The sequence below is a fragment of the Thermobia domestica genome, chromosome 1, assembly GCF_964235325.1.
Source record: "Thermobia domestica chromosome 1, izTheDome1.hap1.1, whole genome shotgun sequence".
NCBI classification, from domain to species: domain Eukaryota; kingdom Metazoa; phylum Arthropoda; class Insecta; order Zygentoma; family Lepismatidae; genus Thermobia; species Thermobia domestica.
Window position 1 is genome coordinate 242629251 of NC_137454.1, and position 27948 is coordinate 242657198.

Sequence of the window (27948 nt, forward strand, 5' to 3'; positions counted from 1 at the left end):
GGCATTGGATGGCGGAAGGAGTGGACCGTAGCGAATGAAATTGTGTCTAGATATTGGATATGTAAGATATGACCTTTCGTGTTTCACAACTGTCTCCATGCTAAAAGGTACAGTGGAAGAAAAAAAGAGAGGTAAAATATACTATAGCTGATGGAAGAAAATTTCTATATTAAGACAAAGAAGTTAGCTGAAGGTCGTGGTCCATGGATGCTTCTCAGTTGCAGCAAGTAACCTGCCAATTATGGCAGAATACGGATTATAGTGATGACGATGATTACGAGCAAGATCATCTTTGTTCAGAACAATGACAAAGGAGTGAAAGTTCACTTAAAAAGAAAAATTTGTCACTTCAGAAGAAAGTTATAAAAAAGTAAAGAAAAAGAAAGGAAAATCTAACGAAACACAGTGTTGTTCTTCCGGAACTAAACACACTTTAACAGGGGAGGTTAATAATTAGTAGTGCTTCGAAAAATGAAAACAAAAGTTCTTGTCTTCACGAATATCTTCAATTGTATTGTATCCGCAAAAAATTATACACGCAGATGTCCGTATCCACGTAAATCTTTAATTATCAATTTTTCCTCTATGGGATTCACAACTAACCATGTATCAAATTTCATGGCATTTTGAAATATTTGTAATAATATCAAATATATCAGATGATATTACCTACAGCAAACGAGACTCCTCTATTCTCAATGAAGTTCGAAAATGGGAACGTAGTTCCTAATGCTGAATTCCCAGCTATGATGCTATCTCCAATCCCTGCTACAACATTGATGTCCCCAGGCCGCAACTGGTGAACGCTAGTAGGTACTTTGGAAGACTTTGCTATCTTACATGGAAACGAATGAGAAGAACCAATACGCCTTTGAAGCCTGCTGTTTTCCTGTTAAATTAAATAAGATGATCATTAGGATTTATCTAGTATAATACAATTACATAATTGTTATATGCAGATGACTTAAAAATTTATAGTACTATAACTTCTGAAAGAGGTTTTAACAAAAGAGACACTGACCAAAGCTTAAAATCCACTTTATTTAAATTATAATTTGTAACTGTTTCGGATATCTAGCATATCCTTCTTCATACACTATCTAAATTAATGAAAATAATTTAAATAAAGTGGGTTTTTAGGTTTGGTCAGTGTCTCTTTTGTTAAAACAATCAATCCAAAGCCATAAATAGTCTTACTACTGAAAGAGGTGTTGAGTGATATAAATAATATCAATGCTCTTCATAAATGGTGTAAAATCAACAAACTATTGTTAAATGCTAAAATCTGCAACGTAGTTTCGTACACTAGGAAAAACCTTGCTCTTTACAATTTCAATATCAAATCGATACCCAGTCTCCAATCAATATCAAATCCAAGTCTCACAGATCCGTGCCACCTGTTTTTGTAGCCTGTTACTAGTAGCTAGCCGTTGGTTCTGATTGGGTTTCAAATTGAAAATTTTATTTTTCAATGAACACTTGTGAACATGATTTACTACCTTATGATAACATATGAAAACGTTTGAACTTTTTGCTAAATAATAATTGAAGGCCTGAATTGCATAACATCCCAAGTCCTTTATTTTTCTTCGTATTTTGCGGTTTTTTTTTTTTTTTATGTTAGCATCTATATTTTAAGGGTTGTTCTCTTGCATAATAGGTAAATCCAAATCAAAACTTTAAAAAAAATACAATATAATTTCAGCTGAACAGAGTAGCATACCAAGTATAATCTCCTTGTCTTTCTTCTAAAATCACAAAAGTACTCAGGTGGACTTGGGATGTTCTGCAATTGAGGAGTTTCATATAATAAGGGGTTAAGCGAGTTTACGCCCTTTTTGCATCAAACGCATTTGTGGCTTTTGTCATGCTTGTTTAGCCTCCTGATAGCATTTCAATTCAGTATCGGAATAAAAAATGCTGCATATTACATTGTTTTATGTAAGAAAAAAACACTACTTAAATTTCCAACATCGTTTTTCTCCAACTACATGTTTCAGACTCATTGCATCAAACTACTCATTTCAGGTCTTCAACTGTAGTTCTACCACATTCTTCATAACTCTTCATTTTTTTTCCAAAGATACACTAAAATGTAACGTTTATATTGAAATTCGCAATATACCTCATGAATACACAATTAATATACGTACTACAAAATAAAATTATCAATAAAAATGTTAAACAAAAATTATTAGGTAAAGATTTAAAATTTAACAAATGGGTTTGTGAGACTAGGCGCTAGTGCTTAAGTCACATTAACAGGCGCCAGTACCACAGGGTTAAAAAGAGTTGATCATGTACACGATCTTGTAGTGATAAGAAGATCAAATCTTTCATTAGACCTTGATGTTTAGCAAATGATAAGTGAAGCGTATGGAAATCTCGGATTTGTAATAAGATTCGGAAATGAATTCATAAGTTCTAATATTCTTTAAAAATATTATTCTGCTTACGTATGCTCTTAAACTAGAATAATCATCAATGATTTAAAATACCTGTACTGAAATCGATTAATGTAATACAATCTAAGTTTGTACAATTTATAGCCTGTAATAGACGTCTATCCAAGGTATTTAAAATGCACAGACCTTTTACAATACTACTCACTAGAGTCACTTGAAACTATTGGAACTAACTCTCATTTGTGCTTTCTACATAAGTTGATACATATTTACATAGATTCAGAAAATGTATTATCAGATATCTACTTTCACATCCCCAGCAACAAGACCCGTCCTCGTCCAGCAACTTTTGATCTAACGAAACAAAGCACAAATGCATTAGATATATTGCCTATTACAAGACTATGTACTTTATATAACTTCACCATTTCGACAAAATCAAACGTCAATGTATTCGACTCTCAGAAAGCCGTGAGTCGAATTTATCAAATGCAAATAATGTATAACACGTATAGTGTATGAACAACATGTATAGTGTATGCTAATTGTATAACAGTGATGTTACAGGACATAATTGAACACTATTATTATTTGTACTTTTGTCGTGTTCAAATAAAAATAAATAAATATCCTTACTGCATCTTAATTCGTGTCACATCCTTGATATACTATCAATAAGTTACTTCCGAGCTGCAATTAAGCCTTTTATCTTGGGAAAACATTTAATTCGCGATTTTAACTAGTTTACACATTTCAGGGCCGTAAGAGATAAAAAGTGATTTCTGATGTTTGTTTCTTCACTCGTCCAGATCCATCCACATAGGTCCACACCGTTCAATGTATCGAGACCGAATTTTGAATTTTAAGATTTTATGAGCTTTTACAGGATTTTACGAATTTTCCTTCTACCTCCAATAATGATAGTGATTTACTAGAGGGTAAAACTCTAAAATTAGTGCTCTCTCGAAAATGACAAAAGCGATTTTGTTCTTATATATCCAGTATGTATATATTTCGTTAGCAATCCTACAATATATCATAATTCATTTTTCTTCAATTTCAGAAAATAGCATTTATGAATAAATATTTCACTAACAATTATTTAATACAATCATTTTACTAGTCAATATATGACGTAGAAGCGCAGTTTTACAATCTGAGAAAAGTAGAGAGCAATAGAAGGAAAAAGTGGAGGAGATGACGTAGGACAGAAAGTGCTGAAACTGTACAAGTAGTCATAGATGCACGTGTAGTACGCTTTAAAAATCATCGACTACGCTTTAGATGTTCTTATTTGCCTGTCAACACTGTTTTTCATTTATGTCGGGCTAAGTGTCTGATTCTTTTCCTTCCACTGATAGGTAAGAAGAAAACTCTAACCTCAAAGGAAAAGTTAGTTGAAAAGACTATACGTACACTGAAAAAAATGACTTCGTCAGAAATACCAAATTTGTTTGGTCAGGGCATTTGGTCACTTTATTTAGTTAGTTTAACCAAAATTTGATCATTTATACTAAACGTGTTTGGTCATGAACACTAAATTTTTTGGTCAGAACATTTGGTTGATTAATTTGGTTATGCCAACCAAATCTTAAGTGATTGGTAAATATTTGGTTTTCCTGACTATAATGTTTAATTACAAAGTCAAGTGTATCTACTTGACTTCTAGGTAATTGTTATGGCAGCTATCTACGGTTTGAGCGTATAAAAGTGACTACTTGGCAGCAGAAAGTGAATATTTTAAGTATGTGATTAATTGTGTAAATCGAGGTAAGTTTACTTTATCGTATTAATTACTTTACTGTTAGTTAATGTGTGTTGGTTATTTTTGTGGCCGTAAGACTTTCAAGTAGAAGGCAGTGATAGAGGAGAAAGATATCAACCAATGGAAGGGAAGGGAAGCAATACTGGAACATATATCGAGATTTCCTTGCATGGAGTCTCAGCCGAAAAAAGTCGAAAAGAAACTATCTACACTCATATTTGAACAAACAAAAGATGATGGGTATGTTCAATATGGAATACTCTAATAAGGCAATACACGGCAGGTACACAATTTACACTAACGTTTTGCAGACACAAAATACTATATCACTTTTTCACTCGAAAAAAGACCAATGTGGGTTACGCAAAAGTTACAGAAGCGGTAATGCCCAGAGAAGAGTGAACTCCAGGATGAGTACGAAAAATGTATCACAGAGAAAAAGGCAGCTAGAGCGAAGGAAGACGCTGCTAAACCGATCCAGATCCGAAGAGAGAGTGTCCTTCATTTGACTTACAAGAAGTTATTTTTCTTCCAAAATGCAATGGCAACCGTTTATTTTATAGAAGAAGATTGGCCAACTATAACCTGACTGTGTATGAATTAAAAACAATTACATGCCATTGTTTCACTGGGCATGAAGATATAGCCAGACGGGGATAATGTGAAACTGCAACCTGTGTAGGATTGTATCTTGGTATCGTGGACAAAGCTGGTATTGAAGAAGTTACTTTCGGTTGGATGCCCAGGTCAAAACAAAAACTCAGTCGTTACTAGCATTCTCTTCCATACAATATTCAACTCGAAGAACATCAACAGAACTACTCTTTACTTCTTCAAACCATATCATGGACAGAACGAAGGTAATTACCTCATAGCTGCATAAATACAGCTTTAGAAGCTACAAGAGACTTGTATGTGCCATCTCAACTTGTTCCTATATTTCGCCTCACGAAGAAAGCTCATCCCTACGATATACACCTTAAAAATAACTGACTTCTTAGCCTATAAGACTGCAAATAGAACTCTGAGAATACTAGCAGTAAGAGAAGAAGATAAAGGTGATGTTGTGGTCTGGACTACTATGAGGGAGTTACTATTACAGAAAAATCAGAGCAACAAAATATTTTTCAAGATCAGCCATTTGCAAGATGAATATCACTCCATCAGTCTTAAGCAAGATGTTCCTTCTGTCACGGAACTGCACGTGTCAAGATTGTAAGGAACCTACCATTACTATCAAAGGAGTATTCGAAGACCTAATGGCCCTTGCCACGGACTAATGTCTGTTGTGAAATTCACAGAACATGTATTGTTTTATGAATCTTTGTTCCACTGAAAAACAGTCAAAATATATTTGTGTTCATGATTATTATTGTAAGGCTATTATTATTTCACTTATTATGTTAAAAAAATGTATACCATTTTTTTAAAATATAATTAGTTATTTAGAACTAAGCAGAAACTTCAAACAGTATTTGTGATTTCAGATATTTATTCCTTGAGAATTTTCTTCTTTTTTGTATTCTTGTTTCTTGGCATATTTGCACGTAAAACAGCACGAAAATAATAATTGTTCCTAATATTAAGCTATATATCATAACAAAAACAGCTCAAATAAAAGCCCATATTTTACGTTAGAAATCTGTTCCATAACAACACTAGGTGGCGTAACTCAGCAGAGTTACCACGCAACTGATTTCTTTCACACGACGAAAAAGTGTATCTCATTTCTTTCAAAAAATGAGGAGTTAATGTTTAAAATATTCGAAGCTTACAATACTACTTCACAAGAGTTGTCCTTACTGCAGTTACGTAAGTTGGAATCATTTCGGTAAGCAAAAGTAAGTAAATAAATAAATAATAAAGAAATCACAAACAGACGAAATACTGCAAAAACGTTAAAACGTTTTGCTGAAAAATGTGAAAAATGAAGTACGCCTCTTCGTCTCGAGAGATGTGACATGTAAACGTTACATGTAAGGAATTGTACGGGCATACATATTTTCATTAGGATATAGCACGAGAGGAAACAAAAGTGAAAATAATTGTTCGTACTATGGAATGTGTACTTTCATCCAACTTATACGTAATATTTACATATGTTTATTTAAATATGTATATTTACATATGCATACATATACATGTATGTGTGTATGTATGTATGTATTTACGTATACATGTATGTGTGTATTTACATATATTTACATATGTTACTTTCCATTTGTATGTTTAAAAATTTCTTGTTTCGTTACGTATGACTTTTGCGATAACCTTCGTATTATTTTCAGTTTAGTACCTATACCAACAGTATTTGGTAATTGCTACTAAATATTTTGGTCAAATTCACTACATATAGGTTTAGTATTTATAACCAAATTATTTACTTCCAAGAACCAAACCTGGATTATTTTAACCACTTTTTTTGTATTCCGAAGCAAATTCTACTTATTTGGACAGAATTACCAAATGATATTTGGTACCGGTAACCAAATACTAGGTTCCTGCAACCAAACAAATAGTAACCAAATTATTTCGTGCTGGTGACCAAACGTTTGGTTGGCGCTATATTGATAAAACGATTTAGTCACCAGCACTAATCTGACCAAACCTTTTTTCAGTGTAATAGTATTTCATGTGTTATAATAGCTTTTCATGAGTCATAATGTAAGTGATATGAGTGGAAAAGCTTAGTACGGTAGTCCTACCTTTAATACTTGAAGATAATATGTTACAGAAGTAAATAACATATTTAACTTTCCACAATCACGTTCTTTGAACTGAAAGAAGACAAACGATGCGTGCAAGTGATAGAATAACAATAGCGAGGGGAAATCGTGAAAACTTTTGGAAAACGCAATGTTCGCTGCAAATTTCCCTGTTTTGAGATCGAACTTCTGAATTTTAACACCAAATTGAGAGCATTACCGTTGGACTTTCTATGGAGAGCGTCATTTATGGGGCAGGAGAAAATTTTCCAACTCAGTGGAAAAAAATATGCAATGACACTCCTGCTATTTTGCAAAAGGAAATTATGTTTACTTTTTAATAAATAAATTAAGAATATTTTTATGACTTACGGTAAATATGATCTGGAGTATTTATGATTTAAAGGGTTATCCGAGGGAATGGGATTTCCCAGGGCGTTTCTCCTATCGGACTCAATCTCAGTTAAAGTATTTTTTGCAGTACTAATTTCATTATTTATTTATTCAAATTCCCTCCCAGGGGAAATCATCTGAAATATCACTGATCTGGAGTCCAACAAATAAAAACTTTTGGTACAGATACATAATGAAATTTCAGGGAATATTTCAAAAGCAGATTAATTTAAATTAATAAGAAACTTAATAAATATTTAGAGTTAGGGTTGCCATAATCTTTTGATCCAAAATATGGTCAAGCCTTAAAATGACGACCCATCAAAGATACGGTGCTCAAACACAGAACAAATATATTAAAATTTCTTACCTAAAAATCACCTTTTTAAGTTATCACAAAATTGTTTACTATAATAGTCAAAACACTATTGGAAACTAACATGTTTTATATTTTTTCATTAACACAAATATAATAAACCATGGCATTAAATTACATATATTAAATTTAACCAAAAGAACCCTGGAATGGAAAACTGGCACTTTTTAAAAGCGTAAGCTGTTTTATTAATGGTAACTAAAATATAAGTTATATGATAAAAACACAATCCTTTTCACCCGAGATTTTAGCGATTCCCGAGTCGGAAATTTTAGGGCAGCTCTCAAAAACTGTGAAATACGGACATTTTCCTATGTCATGCTTTGTACGATACGGGCACGGACACGGATCCAAAAATACAAGCAGTCCGTACAAAATATGGACATGAAGCAACCCTATTTAAAGTAAATATAATTAATACAACAATAAACCATTTTAATCTACATATCCTAAACAGGAAAATACATGCAAACCAAACAATGAATTTGGCGAATATTGCGTTTCGCAGCCATTTTCAAATTATCTGGGAATGAGATCACATTATTCAAGTCTTCATCAACCTGAACATAACACCGCTCTGTTGGTTTCCTAGGGATTCTCCCGTTTCCTCCCACATTCTCATTTCATCATAATTCACTTTCATTAGATAATCATCCGTCTCCTTTAACCTAAATTCATAAGCCTGTGACGTAAAACTGAAAGATTTCATTTCATTTTGAACATAATTTCTTATATATTTGAAGTTTTCGATTTCAATTAAGGCGAGTTTTCGATTTGGTAGACTCAAATGTCGTCGAACTAGCAATTAACTTCAAAACAATCTGGACGAACTCAAAAGTGTTAAGACTGCAGAAAGCTAAATGAGCATAAGAACTTGTCTTTCGCAAGATTTCTAGCTCGTACGTTACTAAGTGTTGGAGATTTTCTAGAAAAATAGCATGCCAGTGAAAAAGAATAGAGGATAAATAAAATATAAGAGAAATGATAAAAAGTTGAGGTCCAGACAATAATATAACTATTTGCAACATATTTAGCAAAGCTTCTCTCCTATACATTGACTAGAAAATATTACTTACCTCATTTCTGTCAGGAGACACTAATGTGATAAGCACCATAAAAATTAATGTTACTTCTCTGTTTAGTATTCCTAAAAGAAAAAGAAAAATATTTTTATTATTCTCTATTTATTGAGCAATACATGACGAATTACTAAATGTCACTAACTTACGTAATCATTTTTTAATTAATAGGAGGTCGTACCATGCAATAACTTTTTATCGCATACATTTTTTTTCCTTTTTAAGTAACGGCAAAATGTGTATCGAACGACTCCATAGTAACGTAAGAGTCTATATATATATGTAGAATAAAGACTTCCGTGGTAATATTCAGAAAATAAACAAAAATAATTTATTAGTGTCAACCACTTATTGTTCATTGCGCAAAGATTAGAGTGTTAGAAGGAAATGAAGAAGGAAGATTAACTCTGTACTGATGCATTAGGAACTCAACCTCTTTAATAAGAAGTAGTTGTTGCGAAATGTATCTGAATACCATGAAATAGATAATGCATTTAATAGTATTTTTGATTGTGATCCCATGTATAGACTTGGTTTTCATCAATAGGCTAAAGTTGCTGTGTTAGAAAGATGGTGACGTCAAGATGTTTTAACGAAAACAAAATGGTTGAAGAGTAATTTATAACCAACTCTAAGGTAATCCACTACTTCAGTCGTCAATCAAAGAGACGTTCTGCCTCATGTTACTAAAATATTCGTTTTACAATTTTCAAATTACAGTAAATTCACTAAAAGTGGAATGCCTGATGTAGTAATAAATATATTACAGAAACATTACTATTATTGTTGTTATATTAAAAGTTGAACTAGTTATTTCATTATAGAAGGTTAATTAGATTATTTTCGACTGATTTGGAAACGCTGCTACTACCTGTGTAGTTGAACCAGAAAATTGTTATTCTCAAGAAGTATTCAGGACAGAATAACTCAATTAGTTACTCGGTTCGGCCTTACATGAAAACTCGTCTACGTGAGGAAAAGTAGGTAAGGTAATAAGGTAATTTTGAGTTTGTTACTTTCAGCAGTGAGGCTATATGAGACGGGACCTACAGATTAACATGAAATCGTAACCACATGAGCTCCAGGAAGAGTAGGGTGGAACAATTAATTCAAGGGTAAGGGGGGTGTCAGAATTGAGGCCATTTATCCCCGTTCACGATCAACACTCACTACCGTAAATAAAATGTACAAAGAAAGTATGTATCGAAATATAATAAACAGAAAACTTTTGCAAAATTGAAATAAAAAGCTAAACGGAAAGATAACATAATGAATATATGAAAATAATAAATATATAACAATAAAAGTAATAGGTAATACATATCAATAACAATAATAGAGTTAATAGCAACAATAGAATAAATATATAACAATAACAGTTAATAGTAAAGAAACAACAAAAAGTCAGAAATTAGCGTTTGGGAACAACCTTTTCACGTGGACTAAGTACAGTCTACTCACGTGAGTATAGAGATGTGCACGGATTCGGGCCGAGCCCGCAGGACTAACCCCGGGCCGGGCTCGGGCCTACAAAGCATATATCACTGCGGGCCCGGGCCGGACTCGGGCCATAAATTTTTAAATATACAACCATATTTCTCGGGCCTTTTTGGGTCTAACTTTGTAAATATACTGTACAACGATGTATATTGCAGTGTTCTGTCTGGAGAACTTTTAAAGCACAACTGCAAAATTAAACCTCTAATTGCTTCAATAAAAATACAATTTTTCGTTAATTATTAAGTTTCTGTAATTCGGGCTTATGTCGGGCCTCACATTGTAAATTCACGGGCCGGGCCGGGCCAGGGCTAAAACTTTCGGCCCGTGCAGACCTCTAACTCACTATCAGCAGCTCTTCTTCCACCATGTCAGATTTGAAGAAAAACTGCAGGTGGCTTAAAAACATGTGTAGATTTTGTTCGTTTCAAGGTAAAAATCTTATCTTTGAGGAAGCATATATGCTAACTAGGTTTTAGGACGGCGATATAAGGTGAGCTGGAGTTCACCGAAGACCAACACTAACAGAAACTCGTGGAGTTTTGGGGGTTCGCTACGCTAGTCAATGCGACTGGGATCTGAATTTCTGGACTTTGTTGGAAACAAGATTAATTTGGGTGGAGACGTAAGACGTATGGCTTGAAACAGTTACATGTAGTGTCAACAGTAGCAAAAGTGACAGAGAAAGAGGAAAGAATACATTCTTTAAGGCGCCGCTTAGCATCGGCAGCAGAGATATTGTCAACAATCATTAGCTGTCGGATATATTTCTCACGTTGGAAGGCTGGAGATGGACAGTCCCGAGACCAAGCACAATACCCGCTCTTGCAATTGGCACAAAAGGGCTTGGTCGCTGTACAGGATTTTGTGCATGATTACCTTGCCATATTTCGCACAAAGAACAACATTCGTACTTCATGACGTACTGGTGTGCCCGAAGTGTTGACATTGGAAACAGTGCAATTGACTGGGAATATAGGGACGGACCTTAAGTCTATAACAACCAGTCTTCACGTAGTCAGGAATTGTAGGCGAACTAAAAGTAAGAATTATTGACTGAGTAGCAACGAGTTCATCTGACTTCTTACTTTTGATGACAGCTACCTCTACATGTTGGTCAGCCAGCTCTGATTTAATCTTCTTCTCGGCGGCATTTAGGAGATTCCAACATGATTTCATACCGAGAGAAACATTCAGTAGACGATATGGTTCTACCAACACATTCACTGGTCTAATGGTAGTCAATTTGAGTAGCTTCACTATTTACTTCTAGTCGACCGTTTCCATAAGTTCTTGACATCTTTAACCTATAAATAGTAGCTTTATAAATTAGAAAAGGGGACAAGGCCTTAATACACTCAAAATGTAAGTTTCAGCGTTCGCACTATCAGCATCTTTATCTTTAATTACAACATATTAGACTCCAAGATGCTTGTCTTTTCCACAATACAGTAGAGTACCGATTAACCGAGTTTCGATTAACCGAGGATCCGTGTTATCCGAACTTAATCCAAACAAACAAAAATTTAGAAACTAAACTCTTACAACGATAAGCAGTCTTCAGACTTTTTGTTTCAGCAACAAAGCAAACAAAGCTGGCGTAGAGGTAATGACTCCGCCCGACCTTGCCACATTGAAACGCGCGAACTTTAATTGTTGCACGTCTTGAGTTTCAGTCTGAGAAGACGCTGTTCTACGTCGAACAGCAAGATGACGCATTATGGTGTTGCTACGTCTATGCCAAGAATGAGACAATTTAATGAAGCAGAAGACCATGAAGGTTTTATTAAACGATAAATGTATGTTAAACAGTACCTTACTTGTGTTGTGTTTTACTTAGGTACCATAAGTATCACTATCAAACTACATTTTATTTACTGTATTATTGTTAATTCCTTATGTGTGTATGTATATATAATTATTTTACTGTAACGTACGTCCAATAAAAATTGCAAATATGGTAGTAATAAATAAAGAGAAATGATCGACAAAAACAATAATTCATATTGTATAAAACTGTCTATGTATTCATCCATGTTAACCAAGTTCTTGCTTATCCTAGTTAGGTCCACTTTAGCTCCGATAATCGGGACTCCACTGTATCTACAACTTGAGAGCATCTCTTGCTCTCACTCGTTTTGGGCTTTTTACAGTTGGGTGAGCTCGATTTTTATTGGTTAAAGTTTTAGTATCCATAAAAAGTTGGTATTAAATACATGAGTGAATATTTCTTATCTATTATATAAAAGAGAACGTACAAATCCTTTGTTCCCTCATCACGCTAATACGGCTGAACCAATTTCTTTCATTTTTGGGGGGTTATTAGGATTTGGACCCTAGATGGTTTTTATCATATCACTTTAATTTTTAATTACCAGTGTCTTGAGATAATTGACCATTCAGGTGTCCACAAATCCTTTGTTATTAGTTCATCATAGGTAAAAATAAACGTATTTATATGCAACCCGCATGACCGTGTCACTCGGCGGGTTAACATAAATGACAGGCGATATACAGCGGAAAATAGCTTGAATCTTCTGTTTAAAATTTTTTAATTGATTTGCTTATTTTTACAGACACTTTTACAATATGCCAGCACCGGGATGACCGCAGCGAAGCGGGGCGGGTTAACATAAATGACAGGCGATATAATGTTAAGATTTACTGCAATCTTCTATGGTTTTCATCATATCACTTGAAAGCGAAAAAGTAAAAATTATCTAAGTAACAAAGTTTATTGCGTTCCGGGGTGACCGCAGCGAAGCGGGGTGAACGCTGCTAGTATATTTATAAATACAAAATGTGTGAGAACCCCGCAACTTCACACCGGGGTGCTTGTAAGGAGAAGTTATACCACTTTTCTGGTTTTCTCATTAGCACGCCCTCACAGTAAGATCATCGTGAGGCCGACGCGGTCAGGGGTAAAAACCATTACCATCGACAGATACTCGTGGCCCCGGAAGAATAATAATTGAAACTAAAAGAAAGAACTTGTCGAACAAAACGATATACCCGTACCAGCCCAGAAGAGAACAACCTGCGCAGATTATTTTATCAATTTGAGCTTTTATTTTTTTCTTTTCTGTGTTTTTATATTATTTTTCTTTATATTTATATTTCCAAAGACTCGGACATCAGACAAGACAAACACTAGACGTACACAACAGGCCGGGATGGGTGCACGTCCATCCTAGATGAGAAAGATGTCCACGGACCATCCACTTCTCATGACTCCCACCGACCACTCACGAGTCCGGTATCGATATTCAAGGCTACGAATTCATATGAGAACATGGTAATAAAGGGTAATATATGCATCAAAAAATCAAATCGCCGTCTCAGCTCCACTGCCTCCTCAACAACGACGGTCTGCTACATGGAGAGGCTCATGTAAGGAAACGAAATATGATTAGACGTACACATATCAAGAATTTATTTGGATTTATGATGAATCATGACACAGGATTTAGAAATATTCTGAATGGTTTGGGTGACATTTTAACGCTCGGTGTTCAGTTAAGTAAGCGCTTAGTTGAAGGAAAACTTCATTGTTTAATATACAGTGCTACCAGATTTTAGTAAAATTTAAAGTGCTCTAAATAATTAGAAACGATTTTTTTGTAAGACTTACATTTTTAAAATTTTCAAGCAAAATTTTTCAAAGCATTTTTTCACTAGAACGCAACATTTTTTTTTCTTTCAGGGAAAATTTAAAATCGAATAAACAAAAAATCAGTCAAATTTTAGATTACAATTTTTGTATTAAAATATTCACCAAATGCAGATTTTCGTACAAAGAATTCTAGATAAGTTGAGAAAAACATTTGGGTAAGTACAAAACTTTTCAAACTGCAAGGTCTGAATTGAATTTTTCAAACTACGAATTCATTGAGAACATAACAATTTCAAACTGAAAATTTAAAACAAATAACTCCAAATTAAAAATTTCGCTGAGTGTAAAGCATTTCAAAAAATTCAATAAGTGGGAAAATATTAAAATAAAACTAAAATTTACAAACAAAAAATTAAAACAAAATTTTTAAATATTTCCAAACTAAACAATCAGTAAATACAAAAATGTTTAAACAAAAAATCTCAATGACTGCAAAACTCTTTAAACAAAAAAATTCAATGAGTGTAAAAATGTTCAAACAAGAAATTTAGAAAAAATGTCAATTTTTTTAGAACAATCATTTTTAAACTAAATAGCAGTAAAAGATTTAAAATTTTAAAATATTCAAAAAAATTTAAAATTTTAAAATATTAAACAATTTCAATCTTAAAAAATCGGACAAATCTTCGAACTAAAAAATCAGTGAATGCAAAACTTTTTCGAATAAAACATTTCAATCATGGTTTAAATTTTCATACAAAATGTCACACTAAATTTTTAGTACTTTCTGAAACAGAAAAAAAATACAGCGAGTGCAAAATTTTCAAACTGAAATATTGTGATAAGTGAAACGTTTCACAGTAGGGATGGCCAGACGGATCCGGATCCGAAATTTCGGATCTTGGATCCTGATCCGGAATTTCGAATCTTGGATCCGGATCCGAAGTTTCGAATATTGGATCCGGATATCCGGTTCCTGGATCCACACCCGAAATTTCGAAGTTCAGATTCGGACTCCTGTTTTGAATATTTTAGGCCTTAGATTGAGACCCAGAACTAAAATATCCATATGTATAAAATTTACTAGGTGAATTTTATCTAACTCAATGGGAAGACAACTCAATTTAAATGACAAAAGATTACATCAAAATCTCATTTTCACATTTTTCGGGGTTAGACCATTGTTGTGCATACCCCTTCATTTAGTCTTTAGTATATCTTTAAACGTAGTACAAGTATGCCACTTTCATCTCAAGTCAGTAGTTGTATAGATCTGCCTTTTGTTATATATTAATCGAGTTAGGATTAAAATTCGATTGTTTGTGAGACCTATGATAATATTTTCAGAATGAGTTATAACGTTGAAAAACTGCATAGTAATGCTGTATATTTTCTTTGTGCCACATTGGAATTTAATGTAGTCTATCTTATACAGTCAGCTCTTATGATTAATTCAATGATCTGAACTCCTGCAGCATTACGCTAAAATCATGGATGTCTTTGAGTTTTCATCATTTCTATTTTTTTTTTAATTTTTTTTATTACGAGCATAATAAATATCATAAGCGGTATTTTACATAATACATATAGACGCAGATCAGTCAGTTGATTGCTTAAAATTTATAGCAAAGCTATTACATTTCTAAGACACTGGCGGCCTTAGGACAAAATCCATGGCTTTCCCATGAAATCTTAAATCTCTCTATATAAAAAGGGCAAAGTCCTGAGTGACTGAGTGAGTGAGTGACAGATCACCGTACAGGCCAAATCGCTTAAGCTACAAACTTGACATTTGGACAGTTTATAGGGTTTGTGATGTAGGATACCACTAAGGAAGGACTTTGGGAAATTCGACGAGGAAGGGGGGAAATGGGGTGGAAAATATTGATGATTCTTGACGTTAGATACTTCAAATTTGGTATTTGGGTTTCTCATTGAAAATAATTTGATACTTCTTTAAGTGCTTTTTGATATTTAAATTAGAAGGGGCAGGGAAGATATAGAAAGTAAAAGAGCGGGTGGTAATTGCAATTATTGCAATTAGTATAATAATATGCCTATATCTCGGAAACTTAAAGGGTTAAAAACATGGAATTTGGTATTTGGACTTCTCACTGAAAATAATTAGATACGTATTTCAACGTTTTCTTTTATATGTGGCCCGGAAGGGAAGAAAAAGGGCGAGAAGAAAATTAAGTGGGGATTACAATTATTGTATTAATATGTTCAATCCTTTAAGGTTAGAGACTTGAAATTTAGTATTTGCATTTCTCATTGAAAATAATTTGACATGTGTTTCAGTGTTTTTTGACGTTTTAGTAAAAAGGAAAACAAAAGAGATGGAAAGGAAAGGGTGGGGATTGTAATTATTATAATAACATGTCGATATCTGGGAACCTCTGAAGGTTAGGAGCATAGAATTTGGTATTTGGACTTTACATTTGAAATAATTTGGTATGTACTTAAGCGTTTTTTGTTGTATGTCTTAGAGGGGAAGAAAAGGGGCGGGGAGAAAAGACTTTTATATCTCGGAATCCTGGAATGTTAGAGAAATGAAACTTGTTATTTGAACAAAAATTCGTTATGAAATGAAATCCTTGAGTTTTACGCCCTACGTTTATGCCGGTTAGGCTAAAGGAGACGGTGATTATGAGAAATAAATGAAACGAAGAAAGTGGGAGGAAACGGGAAAACCCCGAGAAAACCCACGAGCACGGTGTATGTCCACCTCAAAGTCCACACGGCGCGAGCTGGGATCGATCCAGGGACCCCAAGCACCGGAGATGAACGCTCTACCACTGAGCCACCGCGGCCCCTTAAAAATTCGTTATGTTTGCAGGCCTATGATGTGCGAGGCCATAGACCGAGCAAATGTGTGGGCTGGGGGGAAAGCCCCCATGTACTCGCACTGAAATTCGGTATGTCTCGGGATACCGGAATCTTATTACATACAATTTGATATTTGAACTGAGATTCGGTATGGTTGTAGGTTTACGAGGTACGAGGTCATAGGCCGATCAAATGAGATATCAGAGGGTCTAAGGGAAATCCCCAGACATTTCTTTTTAAATTGATTATGATTAGAGGCTTTTGTGATGCGAGGCCCTAGTAACGGGGGTCTAGTGGCGAAGCCCCCAACTAGCCGAGGTCTATTAAGTATATAAATGTATTTGCGTAATGACTGGAAATTGCATGTATGCCTGTGGACAAAATTGCATAAGTAGCCACGAGAAATGACAATCCTTTAAGATAAAAATTTTTAAAAACTACCAAAATTCACTCTTGAATGAGTTGTATATTATGTTTGCGCAGGGGCGAATCCAGAACAGACTTCTGGAGGGGGCGGATGGATTCTTAGGGGACGGTTGGGGATGCTAGCAGTGAAAAATTACTTAGATGATCTGAAATTGTCACAAATTACTACTAAAGTACACTGTTAATGGTGGCGCTGGGTAGGGGCGAACGACTTTTCGCCCTCCCCCTGCATCCGCCTATGTGTTTACATGAATGATATAGCTCCTTATACAACCTATGCAGAGTTAATAGTAGTGGATTACTAATTACAAAGATACGAGTTACTGTTCGAGGCTCCATATGGTATTTTGTATACACATACAGTACATTAATACATTGATTTTGATACATTAATTGCCATTTAGAACTTCATCTCTACTACAATTCTTAATTCTAACTGGAGTGGTACTGTCACAGGGAAACGTATTTTTAAAGAAAGAAAAAAAGCTCATCAAGAGCAAGAAAAGGAAGTTGCTCCTTAATTTGATTTGATATATATTTTATGGGCTGTTCTATTAGCAATGGCCAAGCCCATCTAACTAACTCTAACTAACTAACTCTATGGCCTATGGAACCCGGAGGTTCAGTGCCGCGTTCACAAAAGCTCTCCACTGACTTCTATCCTTAGCTAATTGCATCCAGTTTCTACTTTGTATTCCTATCTCTGCGAGATCCATCTTAATATTGTCCTCCCATCTGCGCCTAGGTCTTCCTAATGGTCGTTTTCCTATGGGTCTACCAGTCAAGACTTTGAAAGCGTTTCCACTTTCTTCCATTCTAGCTACATGACCTGCCCACCTAAGCCTCCTAGACTTCACGACCCTAACAATGTTGGGTAAACCGTATAAACTATGTAGTTCCTCGTTATGAAGCTTCCGCCATTCCCCATTCTCGTTCCTCTTGGGTCCGAATATTCTTCTCAGGATCCTGTTCTCAAATACTTTTAGTCTATGTTCTTCCCTCAGAGTAAGCGACCATGTTTCACAAGCATACAGAACAACAGGCATGATTATCGTTTTATATATTTTAAGCTTCAAATTCCTCGACAGAATTCGCGACGACAAGAGATTTTGAACCGAATAGTAACACGAATTCTCTGCTTTTAGTCGACATTTAATTTCTTCGTGAATATGATTTTCGTCTGTTAATATCGATCCTAAATATTTGAAAGTATCCACTTTATCAAAAGCATTATTTAATATTTTAACGCCTCCACAATTTGCCGTATTACGGTCCCGACGCACTTCCATGTATTTAGTTTTCTCTGCATTTACTTCTAAACCCATGTCCCTGCAAGCGTTTAATAAGATCTCTGCATTTATTTCTACTGTTCTCCTATCATCCCCTATTAAATTTAGATCATCAGCATATGCCATAACCTGGTGAATGCCGTTCAACTCTAGGCCCTGGTTGCTATCTTTGATTTTCCTTATGGCGTATTCCAGAACAAAGTTAAATAATAATGGGGACAACGCATCTCCTTGTTTCAGGCCATTTTCGACGTGGAAGCTCGTGGACAAAAATTTTCCTACCCGGACTTTACTTTGGGATTCACTTAAACATATCTTAATTAATCTAATTAACTTTCTCGGTATTCCAAGTTCTGTAAGAACGTTGTATAATGTTTCTCTCCTAACCGAGTCGTAAGCCTTTCTAAAATCAATAAATAGTTCATGTACCGGGGTATTGTATTCCAACTTCTTTTCGAGTATTTGGCGAATGGTAAATATTTGGTCGATAGTTGATCGATTTCGTCTAAATCCGCACTGATAATCTCCAATAATTTCATCTGCGTATGGGGTCAATCATGCTAACAGAATATTTGAAAGGATTTTATAGGACGTTGACAGAAGAGAAATGCCTCGATAATTATTAGTCAGTTTTGTCGCCTTTCTTGTGAATTGGAACAATGAACAATGATTGATTCTTTCCACTCTTGTGGTAATTCTTCCTTGTTCCAGATAAGGAGAATGAGTTTGTGTATCTTGTTAGACAATTTTTCGCCTCCAGCTAAAATTAACTCAGCCGGAATTTCATCCACACCCGGAGATTTGTGTTTCTTCAATTTCTTTATAGCGGCTTCCACTTCTATTCGATTGGTTCTGGAATATACGGTTTTGCGGTGTGTATCTCCTTTTCTCCACGCACATTAGTTTTTGGATGCGTGTTCAGCAAATCGTCAAAGAAATCTTTCCATCTATTTAAGAGGCTATCCGTATCGGTGAAAACTGTTCCGTCAGATTTCTTTAATATATAAGCACGAGGTTGATAGAATTTCTTAAATTCGCTGATCCCCTTATACATGTCCCGAATATTTTTATTTTTACTATTATCTTCAAGTTCCTTAATTTTAGCTTTCAAAAAATCCCGTTTCTTTGTTCTAAAGGCCTAGCCCATCACGACTAGGAAATGGCGTCATTCAGTGACCACAATAATTCAGAAAGAATTAGAAAAGTAAGCAGCCTGAGTCTAATGAAGAAGCTTGGGCTTGAGACTAAGGTTTCATCCCAGCATTTGACTAGTGTTACAGAAAACAAAGGACAAATTTCCATCAGGACGACCGCTTTAAAAAAGATTTACTATCTTTTTGGTCAATTATTTCCACTAGAATCGAATCTGACAATGAGATTGCTCTCACCTAAGTCGACAGTTTTACTCAATCAAATTTGGAGTAATTGTGACATAAGGCACGAAAACCACATATCAACAGAATGAAGAGAACGCAAGGCTGTCACACGATCAGATACCAAAAGTGTCTTTAAATCTTATTTTAAGCATAGGAATGAAAATCACTTTGTCAATAATTTCGAAAATTTTGCTGATTCGGAACACCGGAATTTTCTGACACGGAGTTTCGAATCCGGATCCAAGATCCGGTTTTTCAGGTCCGGATCCAAGATCCAACATTTCGGATCCGGATCTAAGATCCGAAATTTCAGATCTGGATCCAAGATCCAGATTTTCGGATCCGGATCCAAGATCCGGATAAAGTGTCCGGATATCCGGATACCCGATATCCGGGCCCAATTGGATCCGGATATCCGGATACCCGATATCCGGGCCCAAGTGGATCCGGATATCCGGATACCCGATATCCGGGCCCAAATGGATCCGGATATCCTGATCCAAAAATATCCGGATCTGGCCATCCCTATTTCACAGTTAACTGTCAAACTTGATCCAGTTTTCAATGTTTTTTAACTATTCGACTACACCAATGATCTTACACTATAAATCGTGACTACGAATCCTAAGGTTCAAAGTGTCAACAGCTAATATCAATCAGATTTCACCAAATATCAAAAAATCAAATTCTACTAATGTCATTAATTAAGAATTACGTCTACTAACCCTACGACTCAAAAAGTTGAGTTGTTGTTACAAAGTTTTAGTTTGAAAACAATCTTTTTCAAGGTTTTTAATTTGAAGACAATTGTAAGGGTGATCCTACGTGCTCTTTCAAAATTTTGGAGATATATATTTTAAATGATTCGTATTCAAGAGAATGGACAATTATATTTACTCATGTAACAACATTGCATTAAGGCCTCATCTAAAAGAGCAAATTAAATCAATACTCTACCAAGTGATACTGTATATAATTATCCATGTTTTTGGTAATTATTTACCCATAGGAGGAGACAAACAGAACCAAAATTCATAAAAATACATATTCAAGTCCTAGGGAATATTTACCAATCTTTATTTTCTGACAATTTTCAAATTAAAGGGATGAGCCAATGTACGCTTCAGGAAATTTAAGATTACATATCAATGTATTCATGTCATATGAAAGGGAATAAACCTCTCTGCCTCATCAAAGATGATAAAATAGATTAAAAACCGCCAAAAGTTTACTTTTTTTGTATTTTTTTACTTGTAAATGGGAGATGATAGACCATCTAAACTTACAAAAGTTCACAATCGTCATGTACTATCATACCACCATATCAATTTTATAGTTGTGACAATTTCTAGAATGTAAAGTGGTGGTCCCATGTCTGCTCCCAAAATTCAGGGGGTGAGTCAAATATCCCTGCCAAATTGAGAGTGGTAGATCCTATGTACCTTTAGGTCATTTACTCTAGGACCTGAAGCAGGGTCCATTGAATCCAAACTGATCCACACGAAGGGGATACTATTTTGGTTCAGCCTTACGTATCGTCTCATGTATACGCTGGATGCTGAAGAGGGATGTTAAATTTCAATCAAAAAACTGCCTACAGAGGACGTGATAATCAACACGCAGTCAAATTACAGGAATATCTAAAGATATCACCACATTCTTTCATAGTTTCTTTCCAAATAATAAACAGCTATGAACTGGCTTAATATTGGATATTCCTAGTGGCAGAGGCGGATCCAGGGGGAACGATCGGGGCGATCGTTCCCCCAAAAGAAGAAACGTTCTTATTTTATATATAAACAAAAATCCATCCAAGAGTTTAGAGCTCTTAAAAGTAGCTCTAAGTAGCAGTATTACAACCCACCGCCCCCCTAGAAGTCCGTCCTGGATCCGCCCTTGCTTGGTGGAAGAGTACAAAAATTGAATTTCACTATCACAACTTTAATTACGCCTTTAATGGGCAAGAATTGATAGCATTGCCATTAAAATATTTAATTTGCTCTTATGGTTGAACCATGTCTTCCTAATAATAATTTCGTAATTTTTAAAATATTTTTGTACTCTGGTTACAAAATACAGTGTGTTTATTTCACAGCAACATTGTCATAAAATAGGTCTTATGTGTAGCTGTGGAGCATTGCCCTATTATGGTAAAATATCATAAGAATACTCTCAGTAATTACCAACAGTTTGGTTGAAATATTTTCCTACAGAGCAAAAAAATAATAATAAAAAAATAAAATAATAATAATAATAAAAATAAAAAATAAAAACTTTCGTGGAACGTAGGAGATAAAGCTTCAGCAATACTAAATTTGACCGTCCTTTGTTGACGAAGATTAGAAGTATCTAAAGAAGGGACCCGCAAATCATATATATATGAATATTGTATGAAAGCAATAATGCCAATTAAATTATCACTGAAGTCATAATTCGTGCAGATAACACAAAAGAATGCGATGTTGCTTGAGAGCAACAATGCCCAATAAAGGGTTAATCATCCCTCTTTTTTAGTATAAAGGGTATTACTGAAGGACTTTGAACTAAAAAATTTCATTTCACTTTTTTAACGTTAGATAGGAACCCCAAAGTAGAAAATAAAAAGTTTGCTATATTTTTCATTATTTTGAACGAGGAATTCAAATAAGCCTTTTAAGCGAATTTTAAGCGAACTTAAAATTAAAAATTCGAACTTTTGGACAAAAAATAAATTAATTGTTAATTTCTATCCATTTCAAATACTTATAATTGTAGAATTAGATACAATAAACAGGCGAATGAAACAAACCTTTGTAACGAAAATTAAAAATTCGTACGAACTTAGACGTTTTATTTCGAAAAAAATTAACATTATTGATTTCAATACCAGTACCTGCCGAAGATATTACCGGTATGTACAACAGAGTGCCAGAAAGTCCCGCTACCCCTGAAAATAAGTAACACAAACCTATAAAAGAATATAAATATCTTCACAGAAAGAACTGGATGACACGAACAACAATGCTTTCGAGAAGTATTATTGATAGGAAACATTACGTGTCCAAAGAATCAGTCTGTCGTTTCGTGCGACATTTTGTGGAGAATTGTATCATAATGGTTTTGTGCAACGATGCCCTTTATGAACCGCCCTAACGCATTATCACAGGTAGTGAGGTCTGGGTTTCGTGTTGGTAGATCCTGACTACCACAACCAATCCAAAGCCCAGGAAACATTTCTGCACGATATTCGCGTACAGCGAGGGCATAATAGACAAGTGCCTCATCATGCTGAAACCAACAAGTCTCTTTGATTGCGTGCTCCTCCAAGAGAGGAACAAACAAGTTCTGCACTATGTCCTAGTATCAAGGGGTAGAACTTTGAGGCCACCCTGTAATTTAAAAGGGTGCATACTTCGTAGCTTTAGGGTCAGCGTTAACTGAGTTATTAAGATTATTATGTTCTTCCTCACGTGCTACACTCGCCTCCATTACAGCTCTGATTCAAACCATAGACTATTAGCTAATAAAATAGGATCTTGTGTATCTTGACGTCAAGTTTGTTGATTTTGTTTTCTACTCGCATCACTCTTTTTTTAAGACTATTTGTTCGGAATATTTGCAAGCAAAACAACAAATTATAATTTACTTTTAACTTCTCTCGGAAGTATAGTACAATACAACTGGCTCCTAATTCAAGAGTCAAATCTACATATAGTCTTTCCAGCCTTAAAACAAAGTAGACATAAACAAAGTGAAATGTGTAACTCCACAGCTCACACTGAACAGCGGCAGTGAGAGATGTGAACAGCAAGATGGTCTGCTAGCTTACTGTTGTCGCATAGTTTCCAAAGTGTAAGTCTACGGTTGGTTGGTAAATAATAAACGTTTTAAAGGCCAATGTTCCAATATTGGAACATGTTTTTAATTTTGTAGAATGTAAGTAGTATCAACTAGAGAGCACAAAAAATTGATTTGTAGCCAAGAAGAGATACAAAATAAATAAAATCAATAGAAATGTAATACAGTTTTTAATTAGTATATGACTTATGCACTTAAGATTTTGGTAAAATTTTGAATTTTCGTATCTCCCTCGTATTATATATATATATTTTAATGAAAAGCCTATTAATACAAAAATGTTTAATTTCTAGAAACTAGTGTTTCAAAGTCCTTTTAAAAGGCTGACAGTATTTGTTTGCCGAATCATTTATATATTACTTAGTAATTAGATGCTATTTTACAATGTTCCAATTTTGGAACATTAGCCTGTAACGTATAATGTGTTACTTATTCTGGAACTTCCAACATTATTTCTATAATTATTACTTGGCGTTCATATTCTGTTATTTACGCTGGGAACGAACATTTTAGTTGTCCAAATGCCAACTAGGATAGTACATAAATCTATAGAGTACAAATATTACCGGTATTCTATCTTTCAAATATTACCGGTATTTAGCCGTATTACGTTTTCTCATTATATATGTAGTATCAGAGTCTATAATTTTCTTGCTTTTTTATTACGTGAAAACATTTCTATTTTGGTTATCTACAAGTACTCACTGCTGCCAATACATACTACGTATTTCGAGGAATTCGAAGGGCAAAAACAGAAAAGATGATCTAAGGTAAACGCACCGGATTTCGACAGGTTAAGGACCTTTTTCAAAATCAATTGCCTATTATGGCCATAATATTGGTCGGTGTTGGCTCATTTTTTCCTTGAAATGTACAGTCTCTACTAATACTAAAAGTCACTTCAAGGCTCAAATGTTAATGTTAAAATTGTTTATCAAACTGGAACTCGCTAATGGAACCCGAATTCGACACACTTCACCTGGTTTCGACAGTTGCGGTATCTGAATTCGACACCTTCAATTATATCCATGTAAAACATTAAGTCGGCATTATTATTAGTAGTAATCTCTTCTCAGCTTCAAATATTGTTTTATTATTATGCAGAAATTATCAGACGGGCAAAAGAACACAACTTAAATTTTCTGAACTGAATAGTTACTTCGATGATCCTCAATTTGACATGCTGGAACCTGATTTCGACATTCCATGTCGAACAGGTTACAACTATCGGAGAAGTATGCAACAAATAGCTTTATGAAAGACTTTGAACATACTTGTACGTTTAGATATTCAGTTAAAATTATATTTGCACTACTGAGCATGAATTCGACAACCTTGTCGAAATCCGGTTCACGTTACAAATAAAGGCTCGTGTTTTCGACAACCCCCCGTTCATGTTACATCACAACTTTTGTCCTCACAGAGGAAAACAAAAAGCACTGATTCACACTCCTTTACAACATTAAAGTACCACTATTTGCTTGAAGCAAACCTAACTTTATTAAAAGTCTTACGAAAATAACCTGCCGTCTTATGATTTTCTTAAGATTATGTGTTTTTTCTCGAAGAGTGTATCACACACACAACAATGTACTTCTTTTCTCCATGCGTATGACTCATCTAGTGTAACCGCACTTTTGACACGAGAAAAGACACTCCCATGATGTTGCCACTTCTATTCACAATCGCAGGGATGACATCTTACGCTTATTTCACAACATTTAAGCACAGGTATGTCGAATTCGGGTGCCTGTCGAATTCAGGCGCGTTTACGTTACGCTTTGTACTTATAAAAATACAAACAGAGAATGGAAGGTGTATTCCTTAAGTAGACTTCTTGCTGGATACAGACCGTGTTTGAGAAGTAAAAAGTGGTGGTAGAATTTTTTCGCAAATCCCCTACATATCGCTGTGGGTGGAAGCTGGTTGCTTCATAAAAATGTTTATATCAACGATAACAGTAGTATGATACACCTGGTGTTCTGAAGAAAGATAACATATCTTCTTCATCAGAAACCAAAACTTCTCTCAAGACCAGAATCAAGAAAGTACCTCTCCAAAGAACTATAGATTTCTGACAACCATTATTTGATGACGGGGAATCGAGGACTGTATGCTTTCTGCAAGGAGAACACCACTAAATTTTACAAAGAATGTGCTGAGATACTATAGAGGTTCCCTCTATACTATGATGAACTGGAATAAAGTTTGGAGAGGATGTTTACGGATCACACCAACAGAAATATCTGCGAGTTATGCTATTATGCCTTACTTGTTATCACAAATATTTTACGTGTATTTCGTATTTATCTTTAACATGAATCCTGTATAATCCATTATTGTAACACTGTACCATGAAATATATATTATTACATTGTAACCATATGTAAAATAAATATTTGGTCTAGGAATTAATTCGTGCGGGTGGACAAGAGATGGCGCAACGAACGGAGCGTCCCACAGTTCCGTGTATCCACACATGTGTTGCAAACCCTTGTCATCGCGTATCGTTCGTAGTATAGGGCAGTGGATTAAAGCGTCAACAACACCAGTTTGTAGTTAAGTGAACATGGCGCAATTTGTGCCTGATAAAGTGTTTTTGCGGGGTGTCCTGCTGCATTACTTTAAAGTGCGACTGAAAGTCATCGTATTTTGGTGGAAGTGTATGGTGACCATGCTCTAGCTGAGCGAACGTGTCAGAAGTGGTTTGCACGGTTTAGAAGTGGTGATTTCGGCTTGGCAGACCAAGAGCGAGCTGGACAGCCAAAAAAAATTCAAGACGAAGAATTGACAGCATTGCTCGAGCAGGATTCGTGTCAAACACAGGAACAACTTGCAGCAGCATTAGGCGTTGATCAAACAACAGTCTCCAAACGCTTGAAAGCCACGGGAATGATTCAAAAGATGTCACATTGGGTTCCACATGAATTGAAAGACAGAGACGTTGAAAGACGAAAAACCATTTGCGAATTGCTGCTTCAACGACAGAGCAGAAAGGGGTTTCTGCATCGAATTATTACGGGTGATGAGAAGTGGATCCATTACGAGATCCCTAAACGAAAAAAGGCCTGGGTGAAACCAGGTGAACCAGGTCCATCACAACCAAAACGAGATATTCACTGTGCAAAGGTTATGCTGTGCATATGGTGGGATATGAAAGGTGTGGTGTACTATGAGCTGCTGCAACCGGGTGAAACTATGAATGGAGAACGTTATCGACGACAATTAATGCGTTTGAAGCAAGCTCTGGCCAGAACACGACCAGAATGGGAGAACAGACATGATAAACTTATTGTTCAACATGATAACGCTCGCCCACATGTCGCAAAACCGGTCAAAACCTATTTAGAAAATGTCGGATGGGAAGTTTTACCCCACCCGCCGTATTCACCAGACGTTGCTCCTTCGGACTACTACTTGTTCGATTGCATGAACAACGATTTGATTGGACAGCGGTTTACTTCTTCAGAAGATATCGAAACATGGGTCTCTGACTGGATCGCTTCCAAGGATGAGGACTTCTTTCGCCACGGAATCCGTACATTGCCTGACAGATGGGCGAAAGTGGTGGCTAGCGATGGACAATATTTTTCTTAAGGTATTTATGTATTTTGTGTTTGTACTACAGCTTCAATGTGTGCGTACCAACCGCACGAATTAATTCCTAGACCAAATATAAATTATATTATTTGAAAAATGCTATAATAACTGATAGAATTACTTAAATTGAAGATTTATTATTAATTATGACAATATTTGTAGCATTTATTAGGAATTAGTATATAAAATATATAACAAATAAAATAAACTTGAAGTTTTCAGAGTACCAGCGAATACATACTGTAACAGGCCAATGTTCCAATTTTGGAACATACTCAAAAACTAACTTCCAATCATCGGTCGCTGTTTTCCTTTATGGATGGGCAATAATGCATCCAAAAAGAGTAACATATGCAAGAATTAGCTGAAAATAACAATGGGAAGATAATTCGGCCTGTAAAAGGTTAACACACTGACACTGATTACTGCTATGTTGGAGATATGTATTTTCTTAACTCGTTATACGGTATATACGAGATTGCCTGTGTTCCTGTTGTCCTCTTTTTTTTTTTTTTTTTTTTTTTTTATAACACGAGACGAAGATGGATTATTGTCTCTCATCATCGCCATGAAACTCTGCATTCTACAATTTCAAATGAGCGGGATCGGCGCGCGAACGCATATGAATGCGCAGTAAATGCAGCATGTCCGAGTACGGGTAAGGTTAAAATAAAGCTACATCTATTGTTAAATATTATATCTATTGAGTTTTATTATCACAAAATGCAAGATAAATTTAGATATCTTTATTTTAAACT

At 35.1% G+C, this 27948-nt stretch overlaps 1 protein-coding gene across 2 annotated transcripts in view; it reads right to left on the minus strand.

Moving 5' to 3' along the window:
* The window catches only part of LOC145694838 (phospholipase B1, membrane-associated-like), a 34059-nt gene extending 25224 nt beyond the window's left edge, over positions 1 to 8835 (minus strand). The window contains exons 1-2 of one of the 2 annotated variants that reach the window (XM_081771523.1): positions 8721 to 8835; positions 674 to 889 (exon numbers count right to left, since the gene is read on the minus strand). In XM_081771523.1, coding sequence (XP_081627649.1) covers positions 674 to 889; positions 8721 to 8759 — 255 coding nt within the window. In that variant the 5' untranslated portion in view covers positions 8760 to 8835. Of the gene's footprint in view, positions 1 to 669; positions 890 to 8720 lie in introns of both variants that reach the window. The other variant, XM_081771514.1, reaches the window with a different exon arrangement.
* Between the last annotated feature and the right edge of the window lie 19113 nt (positions 8836 to 27948).